This window comes from Diadema setosum, chromosome 15, assembly GCF_964275005.1.
Source record: "Diadema setosum chromosome 15, eeDiaSeto1, whole genome shotgun sequence".
Classification (NCBI taxonomy): domain Eukaryota; kingdom Metazoa; phylum Echinodermata; class Echinoidea; order Diadematoida; family Diadematidae; genus Diadema; species Diadema setosum.
The window spans coordinates 12,606,257-12,633,861 of NC_092699.1; the positions used below are offsets into that span (position 1 = coordinate 12,606,257).

The 27,605-nt window shown below is 39.0% G+C and overlaps 1 protein-coding gene across 1 annotated transcript; it reads left to right on the forward strand.

Moving 5' to 3' along the window:
• The first annotated feature begins 392 nt into the window (after nucleotides 1-392).
• LOC140238535 (mesenchyme-specific cell surface glycoprotein-like) lies at nucleotides 393-20,180 on the forward strand. Its single transcript, XM_072318438.1, has 13 exons — nucleotides 393-594; nucleotides 6,572-6,790; nucleotides 7,316-7,456; nucleotides 8,046-8,273; nucleotides 9,026-9,197; nucleotides 10,265-10,409; nucleotides 11,675-11,789; nucleotides 12,722-12,922; nucleotides 13,713-13,775; nucleotides 14,441-14,706; nucleotides 16,876-17,093; nucleotides 19,319-19,443; nucleotides 20,074-20,180. Exons 1-13 carry the CDS (start codon nucleotides 393-395, stop codon nucleotides 20,178-20,180), a joined length of 2,202 nt encoding a protein of 733 aa, XP_072174539.1.
• The last annotated feature ends 7,425 nt before the right edge of the window (nucleotides 20,181-27,605 follow it).

Below are 27,605 nucleotides of genomic sequence, written 5' to 3' on the forward strand. Positions count from 1 at the left end.
CTGTTCAAGTTCCTGTTTATCATGAATCTGACACATTTTCATACCATCATCTGGTGCTAAATCGTCTCAGGCCACTAATACTGTTGTACACGCGGTCCGCACAAAGTGTGAGAAGCTGTGCACGGATCCAGTGCAGTGTTATCAACAATCAGTGGGCCGATCTTCATCATTACGGTGTTATCTCGTGGCGGGAACAGGACATGCCGCATGATCGTCTGCTGGAAACCGCGACTAAGAGAAGAAGGGAGTAGACGGAACAATAAGCGGCCATCCAAACTTCGTCTACTTAAAAGTCAGGACCAATTCTGGGTGGCTGGATCTGAAGAGTATCACCTTATCATAAGGGGAACTAAAAAGACTTTAAAATTCTCGGGGAAAACAGAGTCAGTACCATGGCGTTAATGTCTTCAATTCTGGCTCTATGCCTGGTCCTGGGCGTGAGCGATGCCACGATTTCTCTGAAGCCTATATCGAGAGTGTACCTGCCCTCCGACTACGGCGGTCAAGGAGGAACGAAGTCGCTCTATCAGCTCAACAGCGGCTCCGCCCTGAAGACCGCGTACGATGTGGACAAGAAGCTGGCCTACGTTGGAGGTAAGACGAAAAATAAAGAATCAAGCAGTCTGGCCAAAGGGGACAGTTTTGCACCTTTGGCGTACGCAATAGATCCTGTATCTCGTCTGGGATTCACGGACTTAAAGTTTGAGACCCGTGGTGCTCCCCCAAAGAGCAAGCTTATGAATCGGTCTACATTTTTTTTTTTATTCATGGAATCAGCAAGCTTGTGAATGTCGAATTAATTTTCATTTTAAGATTTACCGTCTATGCCTCGAGCAGAAAGACATTTGAGATAATTATAAAGTAAAATAATCGTCCATGAAACCAAGAGAAAGACTTGAATCTTTAGTTTACAAAATCTCTTTGGTGGTTTTATGAGTTTTTGTTACTTTTGTATGATTTAAATGAATCTTAGAACCAAAGAGAAACACACTTGATTCTGTTCGATAGAGGTTGTATGTATTCTTCTCTTAATAATGTTTGTTCATTTATGTTACCACAATGTTTTTTCCAATAAAAGCGATAGGGAATGAAATAATGATAATGATAAATGATTCCAAAGTAATCACTTATGTGTCAGTGGCTTATATAATTTGATCGGTAGATATTTCGGAGTAATAATAGGACAGCAGCATTGATATCAAACAAAAATATTTAGCAGAATTTGGAGCAGAAATCAAAGATTACCAAAAACATGCATTCTGTTGGATTTGAAAATACCAGCTGGAGTTGGCGTCAATTGACTCGTGATCTGTGTCTTATCAAACTTTATTTTGCTGAAAATATATTCATTCAAAATTGAAATAATGGAAAACGGGGTTAGAACAAAACCGAGCCGATAAAATCCTCTCGTACCAGACCATCCATTCACATTTTAATACACTAAACACCGCTAAAACGTTAGCAAAGGCATTGGTAGAAATATGTTTTTATCTGTTGTTGTTGTTAGGTAGGTTTTTTTTTGTGGGGCGGTTGCATGTTTTTAACACTCTTCTAAAATGTTGACTTTCTAATCTTGCTAAAGTAATGACAGAACATAATAGATCGGATAAATGGGTTCATTGGATAGTGTACGGGCGTTTCCTCTTTTGACTATACATCCCTGCTCTCTCTATCCTAAAGACGGAAGTCCAATTGCGTTTTCCTCTAAGATGACTATTATAGTCCACCCTTCCTCCGTCACAAACTGCTGAGTAATACACCCACCTCCCAAGGTTGCCGGAGTCGTATAATGCATGGGAGACAACTACTTGAACAAGAACACCCACATAAGACAGTCTCTCTCTCTGTCGTCACACGTCCGGAATAGTTAATGTAGCCATGTCATGATCGTGCTATATAATTTCATTGGTCCCACCCCACTCCTTCTTTAAAGTTACGTGATCAAAACCATCTAGGCATTTACACAATTGGGTTCGAAGTTTGTAAGTTTTGCAGTCGAAAAATGTTGTGTTATCTGTTAATTTGTGGATTCAAACGTGGTACCAATAATTAATCACATTACTGCATTTTATGGAATGAGAGTAGACCACATGTGATAATGCGAAGCATATCTGAGGCTAATATCAAATAAGATAACAAAAAAAAAAGGGGGGGGGGAGGGTTCTCAATACAGGGTAAGTCACATTCAACCATCTCCAGCCGCAACAGTATGCGTCAGCTGTCAATGAATCTGCTGTAGTACACAAAGGATGGACCATTGTCATTTGACTGGTTAAATACATACATCCCGACCCAGATTCCCATACATGATTCATAACGAAGGAAACCACAACAACTTTCCGCACCTTTCAGTCTTCAACTCGTTTAGCTCCATTCCCAGCTCATTTGTGTGCAATGTCAATAGCACGTTCAGGTGATGGTTCTGAAAAGGTTACTTAACCATCCCTTCCTACGTGAGGGTTTACCTGCTGATTTATCATTTTAGATGAAACAGGTGTAATAGATACCTTGAATACCTTTTTCAGAACACCAGCGCCATGGCAGAGGGTCGAATCGAGGACCCGCATTATTCTCAATGGAGTAAAACGGATAGACCTCGACTCTCCCTCCAGTCTCTAGCGTGCGTATTGTTACTTGGACATAATCGGTATAATACTTCCTCTCTCTCGCCCCCTCTCTCTATCTTTATCACTACGTATGTATGTACATGTATATATCATCTATGTATGTATGTATGTATATATGTATGTATGTATGTATGTATGTATGTATGTATGTATGTATGTATCTCTCTCTCTATCCATCCATCTATCTATCAATCCATTTATCTATCTATCTATTATGTCTATCTATTAATCTATTTTCTATCTATCCATCCATCTACCTATCTATTTATCTATCTACCTACCTATCTATCTATCTATTTGTCTATCTATTTTGTATATATATATATCTATCAGTTCATCCATCTCTCTATGATCTATCTATCTATCTATCTATCTTTCCATCCATCTTCCTATCTATCTATCTATCTATCTATCTATCTATCTATATATCTATGTATTTATCTATCTATCCGTTTATCTAGCTATACTTCTCTTTTTTTTTCTTTCTCTCTCTCTCTCTTTCATTGTGCCTATCCCTCTCTGTCCCTCGTGACTGCATCACAAAGGTATCGTCTAGTATGAAAGTTCCACAGGAATAAACCTTATCAGACTTAATAGGGTGTCCAATTTGCGACTGTCTCGCTTAGACTTAGCGAGTGAGTACAAAATAGGAAAACTATGTTGACGTGTATTTTCGACTTTTATTTTAAGAGATAGATAGAGAGGTTTAAAGAGGGAGAGGTCCCTTTACAGTGGCCAGAAACAGCACGGGACATTCATTTTGCCGAGAGCAGTGACTGTCAGACGATTAATCGTCAGTGATGATAATCGGGGTGGATTATAGACTGGGTGGGATCTGCCTCTAATACGAAGAGAGCAAGGGAAGAGCGGATGTGTGTCATGCGGAGTTACGAGTCCTAGGACACCTTAAAGAGGGTATGGGGGAGGTGGATGGGGAGAGTTGGATTTTGGTCGTAGAAAATGTTACGGCTGTGCATGACAAGATTGAGCGCGAAAATATGTTTCTAAGATACGTCAAAATATTGTGAACCGTCATAAATATGAAGAACAATACCGGAAGAATCAATTTCGAAAGGTATGTGACCCACCAGGCTCCCTATGAGATGCTGAAATTCCGGTAAACTTTAAACACGGCTTATCAGGCTTCCCCTAGGCCAATAGATTTCAGTGGTTGTCTTGCGAGTTACTCCTATCATTTCTCTAAGCCATAGGTATCACGTGTAATAACACTAGGACTTTGTGAGAGCGATGTAGAGATGGGGTGAAAAGGTGGGACAATGTGGACTGACCTTGTTACAAGGAATAACGCTTAATTAAGAGGAATCCGCAGTCTCATGTGCATTCCTTCACCTGCGTGTTTTTATCAAGTTTTTGAACGTCTTTTTATCATTCATATTTCCATTGCATTGAAAAAAAAGTTTGCACGATACTTTCTTCAGAGGTCTACGGTTTCAGTCCTTGAGAGGAAAGTACTTATCCATTCATATTAATGAATGAATTCAGTTGGCGATGTAGGTATTATGTGCGCGCGTGATGTAAACACTGAAGCGGATGACCCATTCCAAATAGGCCACGATGGCTGATCAATGGCTCTACTTTCGCGGACATGTCATAGCTCTTTGTAGTTCACGTAGGAGTCACTAGACTGTGACCGAGGTTGGCGATTAAGAAACAATAATTACTCATTTCCAGGAGATTATTCGCTAAGAGCTGCTTCATGACGATACACGACAATGACACAACAGAGCGTCTCGAAAGCTTTGGGTTGAATTCGTATAGTTCATTCATTTTTTTTTTTTTTACTTTCATAGATTATTACGTATTATTGTTTTATGCTGTTCAAGTTTCAAATTGATTATTCTGCCGACATGGCGCACACACACTCTCTCTCTCCTTCATTTCCATCTACATCTAAGAACTAAGTATTTTACTGTTTCCTTTTGTGGTGTTTTTCTTGTTGTTTTAACCCACTTTCTTCATATTCTTATGATCTCGAGAGAAATCCCTCCCCCCCCCCCCCCTTAAAACGCTGGAATGATGCTCTCACGGAGTGTACAACCCGGTCAGGTTGAGCGATGTTGAGAATGGTATGAAGAAATTGCCACTGCTCTGTTATGTCCTGAATGTGCAGACGTTGAACGCATGAGGGTTTTTATTAAGCACTTATCCACTCTTTGAATGCCGTCTACAAACGGGATCTTTAAAACAGTGGGAGATGTGAGCTGGTGACATCATCAACTCAAAGTATTTGCAGAATCATGCGGTTGTCACTAAAGTCATCATTGTCGCAAAGAATAAAAAAAGAATGGATTCCAGAATTTCAGACTGCACTCTTTCATGTCATATTTCACAAGAACTTTTCACATTTCGTTCGTATAATTTCACTCTAGTTAGCTATTTCGCTGGAGAAGGGTGTGGCATTGAGGGGTGCAAGGGAGAACCTCCCAGACCTAGGTAGAAGCGCGTCTTTATTTTACTCCTCGCCCCTTTTTTCTTCTTGCTTATTCTCATTAACAAAAGGAACACTTTTACCCTTTTAATGACAAAACAGTGAGGATCTTGTAAGGTGATAAAATCATCAAGGTTATAGAAGTTCTATAACTCTCTATCGTATTTGGGCGATCTTGGTTGAGTTTTGGTCAAGTCTATTAATTTGACTGACTTCTCATCCATGTCATCAAAGGCGATTAAAGAACGGAGTGACATTGTACTTTAAGGTTAGAATAATGCGCGTGGATAAAGGAGGGGTACAGCAGTAGTGCCTTATTCTATAGTAGCAGACGTCTTTTTATTCACGTGGAGCCAGACTTAGCCGACCCATCCTATTTACGGCTCTGCATTGATGAACAATTTCCCGTTCGCTTCTTGGTCTCGTGCAGTTTGTACGTCACCATTTCCTTCGTCTTTCTTCATCTTCCTATATAGCAAAGATCAGCTGGTGCCAGCTTTGGAGGGAAGGGTAAACGTGACCGAATTTCACCTAGGCCTTCTGTTTTTTAGGGACATATTGACTTTAGTTTAGCATTTATGATGATATGTGAAGGCATGTGTAAAAAGTAAATGTACTCTGAAGTTTATTATTGAGGAAAGACAAATGTCATACCGGGTATCAATAATATTCGTCATCAAGTCCTTCGTCCGAAGCTCAGAACGTTTCCTGTATTCGTCACCTTTCTTTAAGGGTAGCATTTTTGTGATGAGATTCGAATACATAATGGGATGCGCTGGAAGAGAGGTGTAGCTATTCTAAAGTTTGGCTGTAACTGAACGACTTTCGGGCGAGTCGAAATCCGCATGAGATCATAGCCACGTGCTGACAGATCTCGACTATAACTAATACTGGCCAACGTTTCACATACCATTATGGCAATAGTCGTAAGTTACCATAATAGCCATTGCCATGGGGGCGGCTGTCATGTTCGCAGCTGTCAGTGTATTGCCTTGTCACTGCTGTGGTAACTACAAGCGCTGCAGGTCTCTATGGTTGCAATGTATTTCATGAAACAAGGTTTCCAACTGAAAATAGAAAAGGAGGATTGTTATTGACAGCGCGCACAAATAGATTGTCCTTGGCAATGACTGAGTTAAATTTGTGGCGAGCTGGCATGTACTCACATAGTCACTAAGCACCAAAGGAGTAGTGTTGATTCGGTCTGAAGAAAAAAAAAAGTCGTGTTATATGAAGCTCGTAGTGTAAACGTTGAAACAAACAAACAAACAAACAAAAACCAGCCAAAGAAACCAACCTACCAAACAAACAAACAAGTTTAACAGCTGTGTAATAACGTTAATTGTTCGGATTTATTAGATTATAAAGTTTTTAATCAACGTGCTGATGGACGTGCCAAAAAATAAAAAAACGGAACTGATAAGTGTGATGTATTGAGTTTCTTCGAGGTTACTGACGGTGTGCTATATTTTCATATATTTCCATATGATTTCAGGCAGGAAGTTTCTTCATCTTGTCGACTTTTCCGATGTTGTCGAGCCGAAAATCGTCGACAAGGTTGCCGCAGAGAGACCGGTAGCTGATATCGCCGAATGTGGCGATTTGGTGGCTTATCTCCAGCCCGGCACCCAGAAGACGGAGCCGGGCATGCTCAAGATCTTCGAGAAGTACAACCCTGCAACCAAAGTCTTCAAAGAACTATGCAGCGTTCAAGGTTAGTACGAGACGAAATACAAAAAACTAGAACAACCAAGAAGAGCCCGTAGTAATATATTCACTGTGCATCGATCGAAGAGTTTAGGTTGAACATGCAACACAAACCGGGTGACTATTATTACACTACATACTTCGCAGTGTAATTAAATGCTTAATTTGTATCAAAGCAACAAAGGTTTTCACTGTGTACGTCACTTTTTACCCAGTCAAGGTATGAATCGTCATGTAAACTGAGGTGCAATGAGTTCCTTTCCTTTCTTCTTCTGTTCTTGAAATAATGTATGCAGTATACAACACGAAAATACGCACACGCAAAAAAAAAAATATATAAAGTAATGCTAATCCACACATAGGGACACAGGCAAACCATTATTCAAAAGTCTTCTACGCCACACCTATAGATATATCATATCAACAAATCAATAAACCAACTTATTGCTGATGTTTTTAAACAATGAAGCAATGTTTGATGACTTTTCTCGTTGTTGACCTAAAATGCATGGATCTCCTTTCGTCCCGACAGTCGGCGCCATGCCGATCGCCGTCCGATTCGCACAGGGCTGCAGCCTCATCATCGTGGCCAACAAGGGTTCGATGGGCGCGAACTCGAACACGCAGGCGTGGGAGAACCCGGAGGGAACGGTGACTACCGTACGACTGGCTGGTGAGTTATCAGGGCGCGGGTATCGTGTTGGAAGAGAAGGAGCTCACCTGTACACTAGGGCTGCTATATAGCGTGTGCCAGAACTTAAATATTTATTTGGAAATCATGATTCTTGACAAGTTTTACCAACGCCCATGAAATCGACTATTTGAAAAGAAGGTAATACCTTTGCTTTATCTGTTTCGATGACATAGGATCCTTATTTAGCTGAATGGTATAGCTATAATGAAAGACCTATTGTAATCCGCTAAACTTTCGTTGAAATTATACGTTCAATACCAGGGTTGGATCCAGGATTTCCGTAAAGATGAGGCGCCTTTACAAAATTAAAGGGGGTGCAAGAGCCCCCTTTTTTCTTTGTGTTTCTTTTGTTTCTGTTTCTTTGTGTTTCTTTTGTTTCTGTTTTCTCGACGAAAACTTTGTGTCCTGTTTCATAACAGGAATGGTTGAAAAGATGATAGTATCAGTAAAGTGGAAGGCAAGTTGAAAAGCAACATTTGGGATTACCCCTAGAGACACCACTCATTCTGCGATTATCTTAATTATTATTCAAGTCTACGCACTTTTTATTCCCTCTCTTTGGACGCAGGCTCTGTGTCTAATGCCCCGAATCAGCAGATCGTTAACACCACATTCGGCGTGCAGACCACTCCCGGGTTCCCGCCCTTCCCGCCGCAGGACCCCACTCCGAGCACTGGAGCAGGTGGGGCAGGTGGGGCAGGTGGAGCCGGCGGAGCCGGTGGAGCTGGTGGAGCCGGCGGAGCCGGTGGCGCCGGCGGCGCTGGAGGTGCGGGTGGTGCAGGTGGCGCCGGAACCGGTAAGTTATCAACACAAAATCGAAAGAGCACGTGATGTGTACCTCGACGAAAACTTTGTGGCCCTTTCAACAATATTAATTAATTTGGCTATAACGTGTGGTGCAACACTATGATGAAGTACATAAGTAGCGATGTGATACAATGTTGATTTGTCTTCGTCTTCCTCTTTTATGCCATCTGTCCATGTATTCGATCGCTGTGAAATTGCCTGATCGTATATCATTCTATTGCAATACCACGTTGAAGATTCGTCTTTATATTCAAACACAGCTAATAATTGCATAGCAGTGGAGTGAGGTATGTGTTACCTGACTTCTCAGTGGTCACCATAGTGAATAATGTTACGGATACAACTACTCCTGTAATAAATCTGGTTATGTCCGCATTCTCACATTTTCTTGCCAGAGTGCCTGGAGAAAGTTATTGGAGAAATAAACTGAAGTAAACCATTTTCCTTAAATTTCAGTAGGCCTTTTTGCGATGCTAACCATCATGTTTTAATCTGAGTTGGTGTAATCTTTCATTATGTTGTTATTCATGATTGTATCCCCAATGTTTATGAAAAATAATTAATTGCAAGAAGAAAACATAATCATTATAACATACATAATGATACATATTTTAGTGTATTTTGAATGACTTAAAGCGTTACCTTATTTGAGACATTATCCCTGTCAAATCTAATCATTGTGATTAAAAAATAACAACAACAAAAAAAAACGTGTTTTTTTTTCTCACATTTGGCGTTAAGGTGGACAGGGAGGATTTGGTGGTACTGGTGGATTCGGCGGCACCGGTGGATTCGGAAACAACCCTGAGTACCCCATGCTCCCGACCACTCCTCTTCCCGGCACGGTCTGCACCGGCACAAACACACTGAGCTTCGTCGTCAATGAGGTCAACTTCACACAATTCAACGCAGTGTACGTTGGCTTCGCTATTATCATTTGCAAATAATTTGCACATGCAAACGATGGCTTCACTCTTAAAACATCCGGGTCAGAACTGACCCAGAAAGGGTCCGTTGAGGTCACACCCCGTTCCGGGTCAGAAATGACAAGGAATGGGTTTAGATATGACCCCATTCAGAGTCATGAATTGGGTCAGGGTGACCCCATACCGGGTCTTCATGACCAAATTCCAAGTCATTTTTGACCAGGAACGGGGTGTGACCCCAACGGACCCGGTTCCGGGTCAGTTCAGTTCTGACCCGGATTTTTTTTAGAGCTATTTTCGAGGTGGGGTGGGGTGGTGGGGGTGGAGGTGGGGGTGGATGGATTTTGAAGACACACTGACATAGTATTACGACCTGTCCTCTTTGTCGTGTGTGTTGGTTTACCAGGGGCGGATCCAGGGAGGACCGCAACCGGCGCACGCCCCCCCCCCTTATTTTTTGTTGAAACAAAAGAAATAAAAAGAAAAAAAATGGGGGGAGGGGTGCGTGCGCCCCCCCCCCTTTAATTTTGTAAACACGCCCCCTCTTTACGGAATTCCTGGATCCGCCCCTGTTTACGGCTATTCAAACAGTAAGGAACATTAAGTCATGGAGCTTTTACCATGGTGCTTTGATCCTATTTTCAGTATCCATCTGAACACTAATTCATTGGTACATTGTATCAACATTATAGCGAGAAAGAAATGCTTACTAATAACCTCTTTCTCCGCTTTCGACCCCCGAAAAAATAATAGATTAGTGAATTATATTTTTTACAGTATATGCGATCAAGTCGTATGTTGTATGTATGAACGTAGACTGTAAAGGAAAAACAAATAGAACCTACTGATTCAGCAAATTCATATAACTTACTGGAGCACGAGACTAAGATTGATATTTCATGGGAGTTGCTGGTTTGTTTAACCTAACTCTAGCAATGTTCTTCATGATAGGGCTCTCTTGTCCAAGTATGTGTATGCAACATGAACATGTAACACACGTGTGCTTCCCCTAACACTTTTTTATTTGTTTTGTTTTGTTTTTTCTAATTTACAGAGCCCAGAGGTATATTTCACGCCATGTTCGCCAGCCTTACACGGGCCAGATGGGCGACCCCGGACCACACACCTTCTCACGCAGTATCGAGCCCCGACACATCACCCTCGACCAACAGGAGCAGACAGCATTCATCAGTTTGCAGGTAGATACCCTCTCACTGGCCTTTTGGAAAAAAAAGTAACAAACAATATCTCATTTACAGCGCAGCTGGCTTTGAATCAGGCTTGTTATAAAGATGGTTAGAACCATCATCATCAAAAACATTTCAACAAGATGCAGTGGTGTAAAGCATAGATGATTCTGCTTGACAGTGTTATCTTTGTATTATCGTGGCAAAGTGCTGTAGTTTTCAAATAATCGTTTGCCTGCATCAGCTGTTAGACTCAAATATTAATCAATAACTATGTTCAATTTTACTTTGTGTTACTTTTATGCCTGAAAAAAAAAATGCAGAAATAAAATCAATAAAATCCATAAAATCAAAGCCATCTTCTCAGTACTTCCACATCTTATGAAGATAGCCCTTATATTCATAACTGCAATGTAATGATCATACACCTCAATACATTCACGTCTTTTAAAAGAAAGGAAATGAAACTAACAATTCGCAAAACAGTTTCAATGTTCTAATTTGCAAAGCCCATTGAACAAAAAAGATGACGTCATAGCCACAGAAATTTCCCATTGGCTTATAGCTGAAGTGTTCTAGAATCGCTGATAACGTCTTTGCTTTAGCACGTGTTATGATCCTATAGACTCAATCAATGGACTGTGATCAAAATGAAATATATGCAAAGTATTGGCATGAACCAAATGCGAATTAAATAATTACAATGCTCTCCCTTAGCTAAAGTAAGAAAGGGGGGGGGGGGGTTCAGAGAAGATAATGTTTGTACACGCTGAGAAATCTTGAGAAACAACGACATCAACAACTCATCTGTCTTGCATAAAATGATTGCCATGGGTATTGCTATCGGGTAAACACATATTCATGAACATTGAAGGTTTCACAATATTCTTGATGCAATCGCATTTGGAAAAGAATCGCTGTATTGTCTGTTTACTGTGTAAAGGATAGAAACAACCCATGTAAACATTTGAATCAGTAGAATTAATGTTAAGTATTGTTAAATATACAAAATGTGAACAATAGTTATAATAAAAATGCATCTAGACTAAACCGTTTACAGTTATGGTATAATGAGAAAATTTGTGATATCTCCTTATATTTTAAGCTTTATTGCAAATATATATATATGTGTGTGTGTGTGTGTGTGTGTGTGTATGGTAGGATGTTTTGTGATACAACTGACCTACACATATGGATCAAAAATGATATCTTAAAATTTGTTAAAATCACTGCTCCCAAAGGTAAACAGGATCTTTAACGATGTCATTGTTTTCTAGGAAAACAACGCCGTCGCCGCCATCGACCTCACAACGAACCAGGTCATCGACATCTACCCAATGGGGGTCAAGAGGTGGAAGAACCTGCAGATGGACGCCAGCCCCGGAGACGGAGGTACGTTGGTTTGTCTTTGAATAGCTTTTAGTCAATATAATCCTCCTTTTTTCGTGTGATGTACGTTATTCGGAAGATTTTGAAAGTCCGAAACTGAGATCAGGTTTATAAACAAACAATTGAATTGAATTGAAATAATTCGAAGAAGGGAAAAGAAAAAGCTGAGTATTTACGACCCTTCGGAGCTATTAGAACCTTGAAATAATGTTCGGAAACACTAACCTCGGGAATAACAAGCCTTCGGAATAATTTTCCTAGCGAAATTTCCTTTTCCGCTTGTTTAAGCTAATATCTAAACTGGTGATTTTGATAAATATGGTAATGATAATATGCTAAATGGAAACAAAACAGGAAAAAAGCAAGCAAACAAATAAGTACGAACTACAGCGACAGTAGATCTCAGAAAAGCAATATGCTCAATGGCAATGTTTAATACAAACTTCCATTCTGGAAAAAAACAAACAAACAAATAAACACTGAAAACAGACTAGACCCACTAGTAGTTATTTCATAGGCAGATTGTTCGCCAATAATTCAGCTTTAATGGCAGAGGTAAAATCATACCCATTCGTGATATCAGTCGGTACTGAACGTGGATGCAGTTGTAATGTATAAAAAATTTGAACGAAAAAAAAAAGATAAACGCCATTTACGAAGTTCCTATTAAGAAGGAAAAAATGCAATGATGCTACATTCGTTTCATAACAAGAATCACTTTTAACATCTTTCCCGATACTGTTTGAACTTTCACATGATTTAATTCTAATTCTTTTGTTGTTGTTTTCTGCGCATTCACTCTCAATTTGTCTCAAGTTGATAAAGAAGACATATTATTTCTTGCATTTATTCATTTGTTATTATCAGTATGTATAATCTGTAGCTCACACTGTTTATCATTATTACCTCCTATGTCGTTACACCCCGTCGTGCAGGCGCCAAACTTGACACCTACGACGTCAACAGTTTCCCCATGCCCGACGCCATCGAGACTTACACCGACGCCAATGGAGACATGTACGTCGTGACGGCAAATGAGGGCGCTGTACCCATGATGATTGAGTGCCCACCTAGCGCTTGCCCCGGCGGTGCCGATTTTGAGGAAACGGAACTCGGGGAGGAATTCGCTGTCGATGGTAAGACATACAAGCAGGCACGCACACATGCATATAAATTTTCCCCTCCCGACTTCCCTATCAAAAAAAAAAAAAAAAAACCCTTCATTCTGCATGGTATCGATAGAAATTTTGTAACATCAATGATTTAAGGAAAAACTATTGAAGCGCACCGCGATCAAGTAACTGCATGCACTAGTGATAGAACATAGTAATGTACAATGGTATGTAGATGAATTTGATATGAATATATTTTATTGGTATATTGGTACTGTTGTTGTTTTCATTCCATTGTCCCACGTCCTACAAGGTTGGCTTTTTTAGTAGAACACTCTTTTCCCTTGTTATGATTACTTACTTTTTTTGCTACCATGACAAAGTGTGCATTGTTTCTTGTTTTTGTGTTTTGTGCAAATAATTTACATTGCATTCGACGAACTGTCTTTATCAGATAAATGAAAGTCAAATTGACAACTTGTACCACTTTGAATCATTTTTTTCCTTTTCTTTTTTGATGAAATCAATAAACTATTGGACTGAATTGAATTGAGTTGAATTAGAATAATCGTTACGTCATTCACAAGACTCTTATACTTAGCGCAAGTTGAACAAAATCCATTGTAGTTGTTTATGTCACGTGACATTATGTTATCGTATTATGCATATACACACACACACATACAATCAATACATACATAAACACAAAATTTAATGATTATGCACAAAAATAATAACATATGGACAATATGCAATATGATTCAAGGATATCTGATCGATACCGCAACATTCATGTCTTCTTTTGCCACTACAGAACTAATGACCCAGAACGTCCCTCAAGAGACTCGTGCAGACATGCTGCTGGAAGAGAGGCTAGGTGAGTATGATTACGTGATAGTAACGTGATTTACACTTCTGTCTTTTTTACTGCCACTTAATGGGCACATTGTCCTATCATTATCATCATTGTTAATCTACGATTGTTTGTTTGTTTGTCCATCTGAGAAGATGGCTTACGTTAAGCTGGTCTTCCAATTGTGTCACTCTCCAATTTTGTCGTGACAGCGACGCACGGATGACGGGATGTTAGTTTCACCTAACGAATTTTGATTATTCTGTTAAATTTTACCTCTTTACTGTGAATCTTGGAATACGTCACTGTGAATCTTGCAACAAAAGATACACATCATGGGAAGGAGCGAGAAGAACATAGGCTGCAGCAAAATGCTCTGACCTTACTATTCCCCTGAATTAGTTTCATTCTCACACACCGAAAACCATATCCAATAACTTTCGAATGACAAAGTCGGTTGGTTAATGAACATGCCCTTGCAACATTAGCTCTTCACTTTTATGAATTTCAAAAAGACGTTAGTCTATAAGTTGATGTACCAATGAACTTCCCCTAAATCTTCCCGAGACATGACATGCGGTACTGTTATAATAATGCTCATTCCTTCGTGCAATGTGTTTGCGTAGATGAGATTACACCTGTTTATCCAGCCCATGGTGCTAAATAATTATGTCTGACTTCCTTTTCAGCTATGTCGCGTTTCAGTTTGGTCGACGGTAACACCCCTAATGACCCGGAAATGTTCGACCAGGTGTTTATGTTCGGCGGCCGTGGCATTTCCGCTTACAGGGTTGACCCCATGAACAACACCATGACCCTGGCATGGGACAGCGCAGACATCATCGAGAAAGAGATCCTGAAATTTTTCCCCAAGGTCTTCAATGGCAAAGCCATGGCTGGCAACCCGAGGAGAGCAGGGCCCAAGAGCACCATGGACAAGCTATCTGGAGAAAGGGTAGGCCGCTGGTACCTTGCAGAGACGCAAGGGGGGGGGGGGGGGAACTAGATGATGGAGATGATGCGAGTTTGCAATTATGGTGGTGGTGATGATGGTGACCATGATGATAATGATGATGATGGAGATGATGATGATGATGATGATGATGATGATGATGATGATGATTATGGTGGTGGTGGTGGTGGTGGTGGCGGTGATTATGATGACGATGACGATGATGATGATAACGATGATGATGATGCTCATAATACTGCTGCTCCTTATAGTGATAATGGCGATGATGATGATGTTGATGATGATGGTGGTGTTGATGATGATGAACATGATGATGATGATGCTCATAATGCTGCTGCTGCTGATGGTGATGATGGTGATAATGATGATGGTGATGGTGATGGTGATGGTGATGAAGGTGATGATGATGGTGGTAGTGATGATGGTGATGATGACCATGATGATTATGATGATCATAATGATTCTGTTGCTGATGGTGATGGTGGTGACGATAGATGATGATGCTGCTGATGATGGTGATGATGATGCTGATAATTATGATTGTTGTCCTATTTGCTACTTTTGCTTAGATCACCATCATTTTATATTCTCATATAAAACACCGACAAAAACATTATTTTGGTCATGAAAATTAGAGATTATAATGTAGTTTTGACATTATCATAATCTTCGCTATTGCTACTAATAAGTATTCTACTTATCCGTATTCTCCTTGCATTGTGTCTGTTATATATATATATATATATATATATATATATATATATATATATATATATATATATACACACACACACACACACACACACATATACATATATATATATATATATATATATATATATATATATATATATATATATACACACACACACACACACACATATACATATATATATATATATATATATATATATATATATATATATATACACACACACACACACATATACATATATATATATATATATACATATATATATATATATATATATATATTTATATATATATATATGAAGGGTTTGTTTACAAAAACCGATAAGTCCATTTTTGAAGATTTTGAAGTGCGATCTCTGTCATAAAGTTCAGTTCAAAATAATACCTTTTAAATGATATATTGGTCACTACATATAATGGTGTATTTTTTAAGTTACGGTCAAAAGAAGCAAAAATTTTCTTATTATTCTCTTTATTTTTCTTAACCTTTAATCGCAAATATCTCCATTTGACAAATATGGACTTATCGGTTTTTGCAAACAAACTCTTCATATATATGAAGACCTGAATATAAGAACGACCCAAGTCCAATTTTTGGCCAAATTCAGTTTGACATGGGAAATTGTAGCTTATGCATGGACTCATCTTGTGTATAAATGATAAAACCTAATTACCCCCGGAAGTGCCTGAAATAAATGAGTTAAATCTTATATGAATGTAAGAATGAAGGACTTGGGTCATTCTTACATTCATATTATAGCGCCCTCTCTCGTCCTTCTCTCATCTCTATAGCAAAACATCATGACGAATCAAAGAACGACCCAAGTCCATATGATTCAAAGAACGACCCAAGTCCATATGATTCAAAGAACGACCCAAGTCCATCACACAAAATGGTCTCTCCACAATTAATGTAAATGTTAATTGTCATAATAATACATGTATATGTTCTAATTTGTATATACAATGTTGCCTTCCCATCACAGTTAAATAGAATATAATTGGACAAATAAAAAAAGATATGAAGTTTTTTTGAGTTTACTCGAAATGGTCTTCCATGGACTTGGGGCGTCCTTATATTCAGATACTCATATATATATATACATATATATATATATATATATATATATATATATATATATATATATATATATATATATATTACAGGTAGTATTGTTGTTGCTGAGATAACGATGGTAACAATCAAGGCTAGAAGGAACGTTGAAAGAGGAGAAGGTGGAGGAAATAGTGGAGGAAAAGTTTTGAAATGTAATTCGTGATAAACAACAGCTAACAGACTGCGTTGTTATACCCACCTAGCTACAGTGTTGTTATCGACATATTCTAATGACGTGCTTTGAGTACTTGAACATGTTTTGGATACTAGAAGTACAACGGGAGAACTTTTATCATTTTTCCTCGTGTGCTTCTAACCAGGGACCCGAATGCGAGTCTCTCGCCATTGGTGACGTGCAAGGAAGAAAACTCATTTTCGTCGGCATCGATGGCGTCAGCGCCCTCGCCATATTCTCCGTCGCCCCTGGCAACAGCACGCCCGTCTACGAGTCCATTTACCGCGACGGCTACATCGACGGCACATTCCAAGCCCTTTATAACCGGAGGGAGACCGGCGACCTCTCGCCCGAGTCCCTTACGTAAGTTTGCGGCAGTTCCTTTTGATGCACGTTAATCAGTGTTACAAATTAACGACTAATATTGCCAATGATATGAGTAATTTACTCTAGGCCGTTTAGGTTTCCGCGTGCCAATATGTTATTGTTATTCATTGACTACACAGTGGCATAGAGCATATCACAAGTCATTGTGCAAATTCATTTGCCTCAATTGCCCTTGGGTGTGAAAGATATGTTGTAATCAACTACGACAGGAGTAGAGCATTTTAATCGACTTGTCTTGCTTACACTCCAATATCATGAACCTGCTGTAAGCTGTCTATAAGCTTCGGAATAAATGGTATTTTCATTGTTTTGTATAAAAGTCAAAGGCCATCAATCAACATTTTCCAAGAATGTACATAATCTTGATCAAGGGCCATTGCACGCACAGGGTGATTGTTATTTTTTTTCACTTTTTTTTTTAACGATAATCTGTGAATTTTTGCGGTTCATGTGATGTCATAATATGGTCGCTGTTAATTGGACCCAATATCCTGTTACAGGCGTTGTTTTGCAAATCCTGACTCATGCTTTGCCTCGATCTCAGTGCGGTGGCCATTTTGGACCAGCTGAGAGTGTTATTTTCGTGCAATGATCTCTGGCTGACTTCCATGACTTGAATGTCAGAAATAACCAACTAACACCACCAAATATCCTCGTCTGTCAAACCGAGCCAGAGTTATCAAGCTCTTCCTGTTTGTTGCTAATGTCCAACAGCCTATTATGGTTATCGGTCAAACCAACATGGGCCCTGTTTCATAAAGCTGTTCGTAAAGTTACGCACGACTTTACGAACGACTTAAATTTGGCAAGCCCAGTGGGTTCCCTAATCATTGTTATTTTCAATAGCTAAACTCGAAATTTGCAGATGATAATGGTTATTCTTACATTTTATCGCACGTTTTTAGTTGAAAGTGTATTTTTGCCCCCATGTAGATGAAATATTGACATACAGTACTGTTGTACTTCGTTAAAACGTAAGGGGTAGAAAATGGGCACACATATTGGCACTTCATATTTCATTCGTTTGTTGAGTCAACTTTGCAAACATGCTATCGGCTGATATTTATTAAGTCTTGATGCATTTGAGTATCTGAATATAAGAACGACCCAAGTCCATGGAAGACCATTTCGAGTAAACTTAAAATAAAACTTCATATCTTTTTTTATTTATCCAATAATATTCTATTTAACTGTGATGGGAAGGCAACATTGCATATACAAATTAAAATATATGTTATTATGACAATTCACATTTACATTAATTGTGGAGATGCCATTTTGTGTGATGGACTTGGGTCGTTCTTTGAATCATATACATGATATTCTGCCATAGAGATGAGAGAAGGATGAGAGAGGGCGCTATAATATGACTGTAAGAATGACCCAAGTCCTTCATTCTTACATTAATATAAGATTTAACTTATTCAGTTCAGGCACTTCCGGGGGTAATTAGGATTTATCATTTATACACAAGATGAGTCCATGCATAAGCTACAATTTCCCATGTCAAACTGAATTTGGCCAAAAATTGGACTTGGGTCGTTCTTATATTCAGGTCTTCATTTTCATTGATTGCTCGATACATCCATAAATGAAATGTGTGGTATTAAAGCCATGGCCGTAAATGACATGAAATACATTATTCTAATATAACTTTCTTCTCAACTGATAATTACGGTAAGCAAACTATCATCAAATAAGTCAGACAGACAGACAGGCATTTAATGTGGTCTTTAGATATATTGTTCACGTTCTTATGAAAGAAAAAAATGTGGCTGTTGAAAGAGACTATTTGTCTGGTTATATTGTTTCATTATTTCGTTATTATTGTTGGAAGTGCAAAAAGACGTTAACATTATGTTAAGTACTGTCATCACAACAACGTATACGTTGCGCGAAAGAACAATTCCATCTTTGGTAGTCAGTAGCCGTAGCAATGCGCTTTGCGCGAGGTCACAATGAAAATCACTCCTTGTCATGCTCGTCGTTAACCCCCCCCCCCCCATTTTTTTTTTTTTTTCAAAATGACATTGGAACGGCGCGAAAAAGAAAAAAAAACTAATGACCGAAATAAAATATGCTATCTGACCAGCTTCGATATTGTCATTCAAATTGCATCGAACGGTTTCAATTGAAAAAAAAAACAGCTTTCATTGAACTTATTCATATTATCCAACCCACTTTTTTTATCATTATTTCAGTTTCATCCCACCTGAAAAGTCGTCTAGCCGGAAGCCGATGCTTCTCGTTACGGGACGCACCAGCGGGACGGTCGCCATGTACGAGGTCATCGACGTGCCATACTGGATGTTGCTCAAAACTCTTGGTAAGGATTGGTCGACAAGTATCTCGTAGCATCGAATCCATGGAAGTGATAGGGGAGATGACGAACGCTCATTGATAATCCAAGTGGCCACAAAGTTGATTGTTCTCAGTTTGAATAATAATATAGCATAAAAGTCAAGCCATGAGATTTGGAGAACAAAACAAAATATAAGACATTTCTTGTTCTCTTGTTTTATTTTGCTTTGTTTTGGTTTAGGTTTTTAGACGGGGGCATTTTTGTAAGACGTACGTTCTAAATTTTAATGATGTTATTGTTGTTTATTTCTATATATATTATGATGAATAGATACGTGTATCTGGAGTGTGGGAGAGAGATAGAGACAGAGACAGAGACAGAGACAGAGACAGACAGACAGACAGACAGACAGACAGACTGACAGACAGAGAGATTTGTTGAAATGAAATGTAAATGACAACGAACTAAATACTTTTTGATAAAAGCTGAAAACAAGCAAGCAAGCAAACAAACAAACTCGAGCGCCTTTTATATAAAGAGAACAGAATCAGCAAGAATACTCATGAGTCCTAGCAGCAGATTCTGTCTTCCATTCAAGATGTAAAGATTCAAGATGTAATTGATTACGCAATTTCATTTTATTCCCGCCTTCAGGAACCAAGGAAGGTCACGGTGCCGCCACATCGATTTCGTCATCCTCCTTCAGTGTTCTTTCCGCCTTACTCATCAGTCTTCTTGCCGTGTTCTACAACAGGTCATAGGTCATATGATGACGTCACGAACAGTCACGCTTAACCAACAGTCTTCCTATTCGTTTATTCGCTACCATCGTTCATTAGCGATTCTGTACATTGATTTTTTTTTCTTTAGTTTGTACTTGTTTCCCTTCCTCAATTTGAGACTGTGTCTGAAAAAAAAAAAAAAAAAAAAAACTATAGCAGGTTAATTCTCAGTATCATGAGAGTGATCGAAGTATCTATGATGGCACAGACAATTACTAATGATATAATTTTTTTTCTCTAATATTCTAGTGTTTATATGTTTCAAATTTTACATCTATCACAAGAAAAGTTAGACATAGACCCTACGATGATTGCTTGTACTTCACGTTAAAACACGTATGCTCATATACCCCAAAATTAGATATGATTTCATCTCATCCAAAAAGGCATTCCTTTGACTTCCGGCCAAGTTATACAGTATTCTGTAAGAATTCTGTAAGAATGAACAAGTCAGAAACCCAGAATTTTGAACGAACAAGAGATCTACAGCACCTGCCGATGTAATCCTACACTTTATATTACTGAATGAAGTGCGACTATTATACTTACTGTATAAATTAAAAAAGAATGAAAAAGAGATGTGCAATGTATTAGGTACCCTTGTGTATAGACAATGGAGAATTAAAACAATTGTTTACTTAACGGTGCCGGATTCTTCGCAACTGTTATATCACTAGTGTGTAAAGAGTTCGTCAGGAGTTGATGGAATGAAAAAAAAAAGAAGAAGAATGAATTGGTGTGTTTGTGAAGTGTTTTTCACTGGCGCTTATTATACTCAGGTGTGCGTTCAGTCGAGATTTGTTCTCCGCAGCAATAAACTATCGATGATACATCTGTTTTTACTGCAAACCGCTTAATGGTCACTTTCTATGATTGTCATGAAAAAAGAAAATAAACAGTCAAAGTTCCGACCAGAGAAAAACTACAATTTCAAAACAATAGTAACCATAGTAACGGTGACAACAGCTGCGATGTCTGCGTAATTATAATCATGCGATTACTACTTCAAGACATCCCCGCTGTCACGAGATGGGACTGGCCAGCTTTGTCACATGATTTGCAAAGTCCTCCCAGTAAAGAATTGAGGGTGGGTCTGACATGGAAGGACATCTTAATCCAAAGGCATATTCAATTAGGTTACTAATCCCCTCGGCAACTTTAACTCTGTATGGGGTTACCCCTGGTAACGAAACTGCATTAAAGGTCAATATATATATATATATATATATATATATTTTTTTTTTTTTCAACGAGTGCTCCTGTGAGGGTTAAAAAGTACAGCGGCAACGCCGACCACAAGATTTCGAACGGATATACAGGGTAGCTGTTGGGTTAAAGTTAGCCACTGCTCTTGTCTGCTGGCTTATTTGTTGAGAACACGCTGGAGAAGCTTCACATTCAGTTGGAGAAATTGTGTGCTTCTCGTTTGAAAAAAAAGGACAAATACATGAATGCGTAATAAGTAGAGCGACAATAATAATGGTTGGATTGAATTAGCATTTATTTCCACTTTCTCTCTGAAAAAAAAAACCGACGTAATACGAACACAGTGAAGTTTGGAACACAAAGATTTACACATAATTCTGTTATAAACAAGACATGTAAAGACTCCTAGTTTTGAAATAAAGCTTTTAACACCTAAGAGATGACGTTGAATCTAACATGACATGAGTCGAGGAAAAGAAGCAGAAAATAAAAATTCTATGCAATTAACTAAATCTGACTAGATTTAGTGGGAGAAACCTACTGAAAAGCTAACAAACTTGTTCAGAAAAGTTTCCTCGGAAGAGAGAGAGAGAGAGAAAATGAAAGTAAACTAAGTAAACTAAGAAAACATGAAAGTAGAACACATGGATATGCAAATGCATGTACATTCTAGGAGTACATGCCATACATGAATATAATACACACATAGACGATACGGCGCAGATATACATACATTCAGATGAAATGTGATGTATGCAAAAGACTCTAAGAAACAACAACAATAGAAACAAAACTCCCACCTACCAACATGATCGTGTGCATACGCTCATTTGATGGGTCACTTTTGTCCGCATACTGATGGGAATGGGAAGAAGTGATGACACCCATGTCGAAAACGATGAGGATGACAGCTATAGCAATGATGATGGTGATAGTGGTGATGATAATAACGAGGAGGATGGTGATGATGATGATGATGTTTATGACTATGAAATTATGAAAATGTGCTGGTATCGGTGCATGATCGTGGCGTCGGCACTGATGTTAACTTGATTTAGTTAGTGTTATTTTATAATGGATTTTTTATGAATTTGCTGATGATGGGTGATGAAGATGATTTAAGATGCTAGCAATGATGATGATAATGATGATGATGATGATGATGATAATGATGTAAAGGTAACTGTGGTTATTTTGACATTGGTAGTGATGGTAACTGTTTTGTGAGATTTTTTTTCGATAAAAGAGGCAGTTGCTAATGGTAAAGGTGCATAGTAGTAGATGTTGGGCAATGATGATGGTGATGATGATGGTGGTGGAGATGATGATGATGATGATGATGATGATGATGATGATGATGATGATGATGATGATGAAAATGAAGATCGTGTAAGTTGACGGACGTGAATGATGAAGTCGAGTGGAGAAAACAGTAATAATCATGGTTGTGGTAGTCGGTGGTAGTAGAAATGATGAAAATATAACAGTCATAACAATGCGCAGTGTCGATTTGCCTTGCCAAAGCCACACAACGTGTTAAACATTGACCACACCAATGCACACAATCATCGACCTTCTTTTTCTTTCTTCTTCTTCTTTTTTTCATCGGCGACACTGAATACTATCCCCACCACACACTGTTTATCGTACAGACTATTTTTTTGGGAGGACATTTTCCTGTAGTGAGTGAGTTGAGTGATTGCTAATAATTCATCCTCCGCGATTCCCCCTTGCTCTGTTCAGATCAGTTCGATGCGCAATCGTGCAATCCGTGCAATTCTTGAAGAGATACATATTCATGATGGTCACGGCTTCTACGTCACACTGCCACTGATCTGGGAAATGTCCAAATAAGGCATCACAAACCTTGAATCCCTGTATGTACTGTAGAAATACCAACAAGAACGAACAAACAAGAATACAATTGCTTACGTGTACGATTCCTCCACGGAACGAAAACGACAATGCTATGGAAACTTGTTGTTTAATAGTAAAAAATGAAATGCCCTCAAAGAAAATATCATAATTCATTCGTTCATATCCGGTAGGCAGTAAATGTATTTTCGTAGGTACACGGATAGAATTGTTTATATTCAAAATAATAGTAATATTATCCAGGTTGGGAAACGGTCTTTAAAATGAGACTCGAACCGATAGCGAGCTGGTAAGATTGCCAGCGGGAGAGGGTTAGTCATATCCCCGAGGTAATTAGCTCTTCCCCTTCTCCGCGAGAGGGGCTGGGGTGGGCTTGACGTCAAAGATGCTCCTCGTAGCCAGGGGAAGATCGAGGGAGGGACCGCGTCTTCCTTTTCAAGATTAATCTCACACTGCTACTTGACATCCAGAAGTGAGATAGAGAGAGGAAGGGAGGAAATACGGAAGGGGGGGGGGGGGGGACTGAAGGGAGGGAGTAGAGCCTGCGACACGACGTGACTAAAGTCCGATTCGCAATCTCTTCCCTATATACGCTTCAGGTGGGGGCAAAACTCTCTATCGGTCGAGACAGGTCATTGGGCAACTTGAGAAGTGCCTGCGCACTGATCGAATCCGGTCGGAAGCCAATCGCAAGGCGCTGAACGGGTGGCATTCATCGGGATGATTCTCTTCCTCTAATCGACTTACCCGATGCGTTGATCGGAATTTGATGTGACACCTCCCTCTCCCTATTAAGCCCCCGTTTCACCCATACTTGACATTGACACCCTTTTCTTAAACCGCATCAACGAATATCCAAGTCTTTAAGCTTTCATGTAATATTATCCCAACACCTCTCTTAACCCGTTCCTTACGGGAACCTGGTGCACCATGTCCCCATGGCGTCAACTCATATACGGGAACCTGGTAAACTATAATTATGTTCCCAAACTGCAGACAAGAGCGTCTGCATTCATGACCTCAGTTCATGTTTATTTGTGTTATGCTGACCAGAAAAATGGATTTGATCGAAAGATTAGACTTTCTTCTATGAATATCTGTCTATTGTCTGTATCAGAACAACGTGTTTTTTTTTTCTAGTTTCCCTGTTTCCAATTTTACAGTAGAAGTGTGCTTGTTTTGCTGTAAAACTCGTGTGAAGACCTACGTAGCCATTAAGGCTAATCTCAACATATTTTGACTTCAATCGCTGACTCAAGTAGGATGTCCGTGTAGTGTGTAACACATAAGTTTGCGAGCCCATCAGCGCACGCTTCATTCACATCTCACGTACGATTGATATTTTTTTTTTCTGATGGCATATTTTGCAGTTGACCACGGAAATAAGAATCATGTACTGCTCGCACAAGCGGATTTTAATACAAACCTGTCCGTCTATTGGCAAAAACGAATCTCTTTTGGAGGCCTTTGAAGGCTCTCGGAGAATTACGGGAGGAAAGGGTAAAGAAAGCTGAGTTATCAAACCATCACAAACATCTTTGTCAGTTGTCTCTGACGTTCGTGCAATCCATCGCTTCGAGCAACACGTATTACCTTTGTTATTTTGTATATAACCGTGACATAAGGGTCTGAATAAGACGTTATCTAAGCCAACTAAAAAGAAAAGAAAACAATAACAACAAAAACTACAACAACAGCAGCAGAAGCAACATCAACAACAACATTAAACAAACAAACAACACGAAACACCTGGCGTGCCTGGGGCCTGCTTCATCAAACATTTTTACCTGAGAAAAAAACAAAACAAAAACCCAAACCTCAGGTTAGCATGATTCTGCCGTCGACTTCCACACGGGGAAAAACTCTGAGAAAAATACCCCGACTTTTCTCAGGTAACAAATTTTATGCAACAGGTCTCTGATGCTCGATGTAAATGATGAGTAACCCTGTTCAAATCGTCATCGGCATCCCGTCGTATATATCTATGGTTATAATTTATGTGTGCATAATTATACTGATCGGCTTTTCTTAGAAAACAATATTCTTAAACTAGGTGATTTGTATTTGATAAACATAAGAGTTTTGATTGATAAATTGAATAATCTATAAAATTGAATAATTGTGAATAATTGTGGAAAAACACTTCCCGTCAATGTATAAGTGGCCATCACAAAACAGGCTATTTGTAAAGACGCATTTTCATCCATAATAATATTCTGTTGAAGGATTATATTACCAGTACACTTGGTGACTTTCTTGAGAGCGATGTTAGCTTTCATTAACAACAAGAAAAGAAAACGAGAATGGAGCACGACAGATCATCATCTAATCTTATCGCCGCACATTACAGGGCATTGAACAAGTCACCCTTAAGTCAGCATCACTGCTGCTGCAGCCCCCCGGGGACGGCCCGTGTAATGGTGGTTTCCTGCCCCTCTCCGCCCGAGGCGGTAAGTGGGTCAGGAGTAAGGCTAGGACCGCAGCTAGATACAAGAACGTATAAAACCGGTAGAAAAGTTCGATGAAAGACATTCGCATCACCTTGTTGACTGTTCGCTAAGGTGCTTTGATTAACGCAGGTGCAATAAGCTCTTATGTACTGTTTACGTTTGACAAAGAAAGAAAGAAAATGAAATGACGGTTAGATTACAGGAGACACCTATTTTTAATGGCATCACTCAATTAACTCTGTTCAGCCAGCATAAAATTGATGATTTGTGATTAATACAAATGCCCAACTGATTGGCTGTTCCAACACTATTTAAATCCATCAGATAGTAAAGAACGTGAGTCAATCAAGTTGTTCTGCATTTTCTGAAGAAAATTCATCCCACAATGTAACAGGTCTTCGACATCAAAGGCTACATTGAAAATGAAGCTTTATTAAGTATTTTTTGGTTCAAAAAGATGAAATAAACATTTCTATGGGCTCGATTAGTTTGTTTACTTGCCAAGGACTAGACCATCTACAAGAAGGCCGCTTTATTTTTTTTTCCCAAAAGTTAATAACTCACTGTACTTGTTTATTTTCTTGTGAATAAGCATAAGCAACTTGAAACTACATATCTACTTTAATCTCACTGAACTAGTTTTAGTGGGATTTTCGAATTTCGAGCTTAAGTTTGGCAGAAAGAATGACGTTTTTTTTTTATCTACGGAAAATGCCTGAAAATAATTTCCGTTTTTCTAAATGTCGATCTTGAAAAATTTTGCCTTCGCAGGTGATGTTTTCTTTTAAATGATCGTAAGAGAATCGCAAGGAATTTGCATCATTTCGTGAAGCTGGAAATTTCCGAAAACTTCATTCCTTCATCCATTCATTCATTCATTGGGGTGGCCTACTTTAACAATAAAATTGACGTTTATGATTTAGAGCGGTATACAAGCGGATATCATCACTTTAGAAAGAGCGTGCTCTGTATGACTTTAATTCAATTCGATTACTATGGCTGAAACATCTTTTCTCGCAACCTCCTTGTCGCCTGCTATTGTTTTCTCACGGAAAACTAGCCTTCCCTTCCATGTCATCAACAGTCCAAACAAACCTCGTCGCTAGGCAACGGATCCTTCCGGTGACATTTGCAGGAGCAAGGATGCATGCCGGGAGAGGACATGAAAAACCTCACCCGGGCGGCACGATCGGCAGAATTGGTTAAAGGCTATGCTAGTTTGTGTATAGGGAACTGCCATGTCAGTAAGTTGTGTCTTAAAAGATAGAGATTGCGTGAGAGACTTATCAATGCATGTTGATCGACTTATCGTACTTATTTTGCTTCCTTATTTCAGAGGGGACTTTATTTCTTAGCTTTCAGTAAATAAAACTATATTATTACAAGATGAGGTTCATCAACTGCAGAAGAAGACAGAATGTAGAAGGTACAGAGATGACAAGCAATAACCCAAAACAAAAATGAATATAGACTTAAGTTGATCTTGCATTATAAGGGAACATAGATATCGGTAATGATATCTATAGAAAGTTTCAGTTGTGATTTTAAGCATGCACGGCTTGAAGGAAGAGCAGTCCTTACTAAGTACAAGAGGGCTGTGTGGTTCATTCATAAAGTTTTATATTGTATAGTAAGGTGCGTTTGATGATATGAGGGCGCCCATATAGTTAGGATGCACTCGTGCATATGCAATGTTTACACTGGTATAATATGCATACTTACTTAATTTCCATTGAATGAATAAATCGATAGTAAGAACATGCAGTGATAGTAATTTGTTGAAGAAAACTACAATCACTGACAATGACGATTGTCATGATAAGCACTAAGATGTTTTAGTAGGCTTGCTGTGTCAGCAGCCCCCAAAGAGAAT

Coding starts and splice junctions, on each gene's coding strand:
- LOC140238535 (XM_072318438.1), top strand. CDS start 393: ATGGCGTTAATGTCTTCAATTCTGGCTCTATGCCTGGTCCTGGGCGTG. Junction 10,410..11,674: donor CAGCATTCATCAGTTTGCAG/GTAGATACCCTC, acceptor ATTGTTTTCTAG/GAAAACAACGCCGTCGCCGC. Junction 13,776..14,440: donor GCTGCTGGAAGAGAGGCTAG/GTGAGTATGATT, acceptor CTTCCTTTTCAG/CTATGTCGCGTTTCAGTTTG.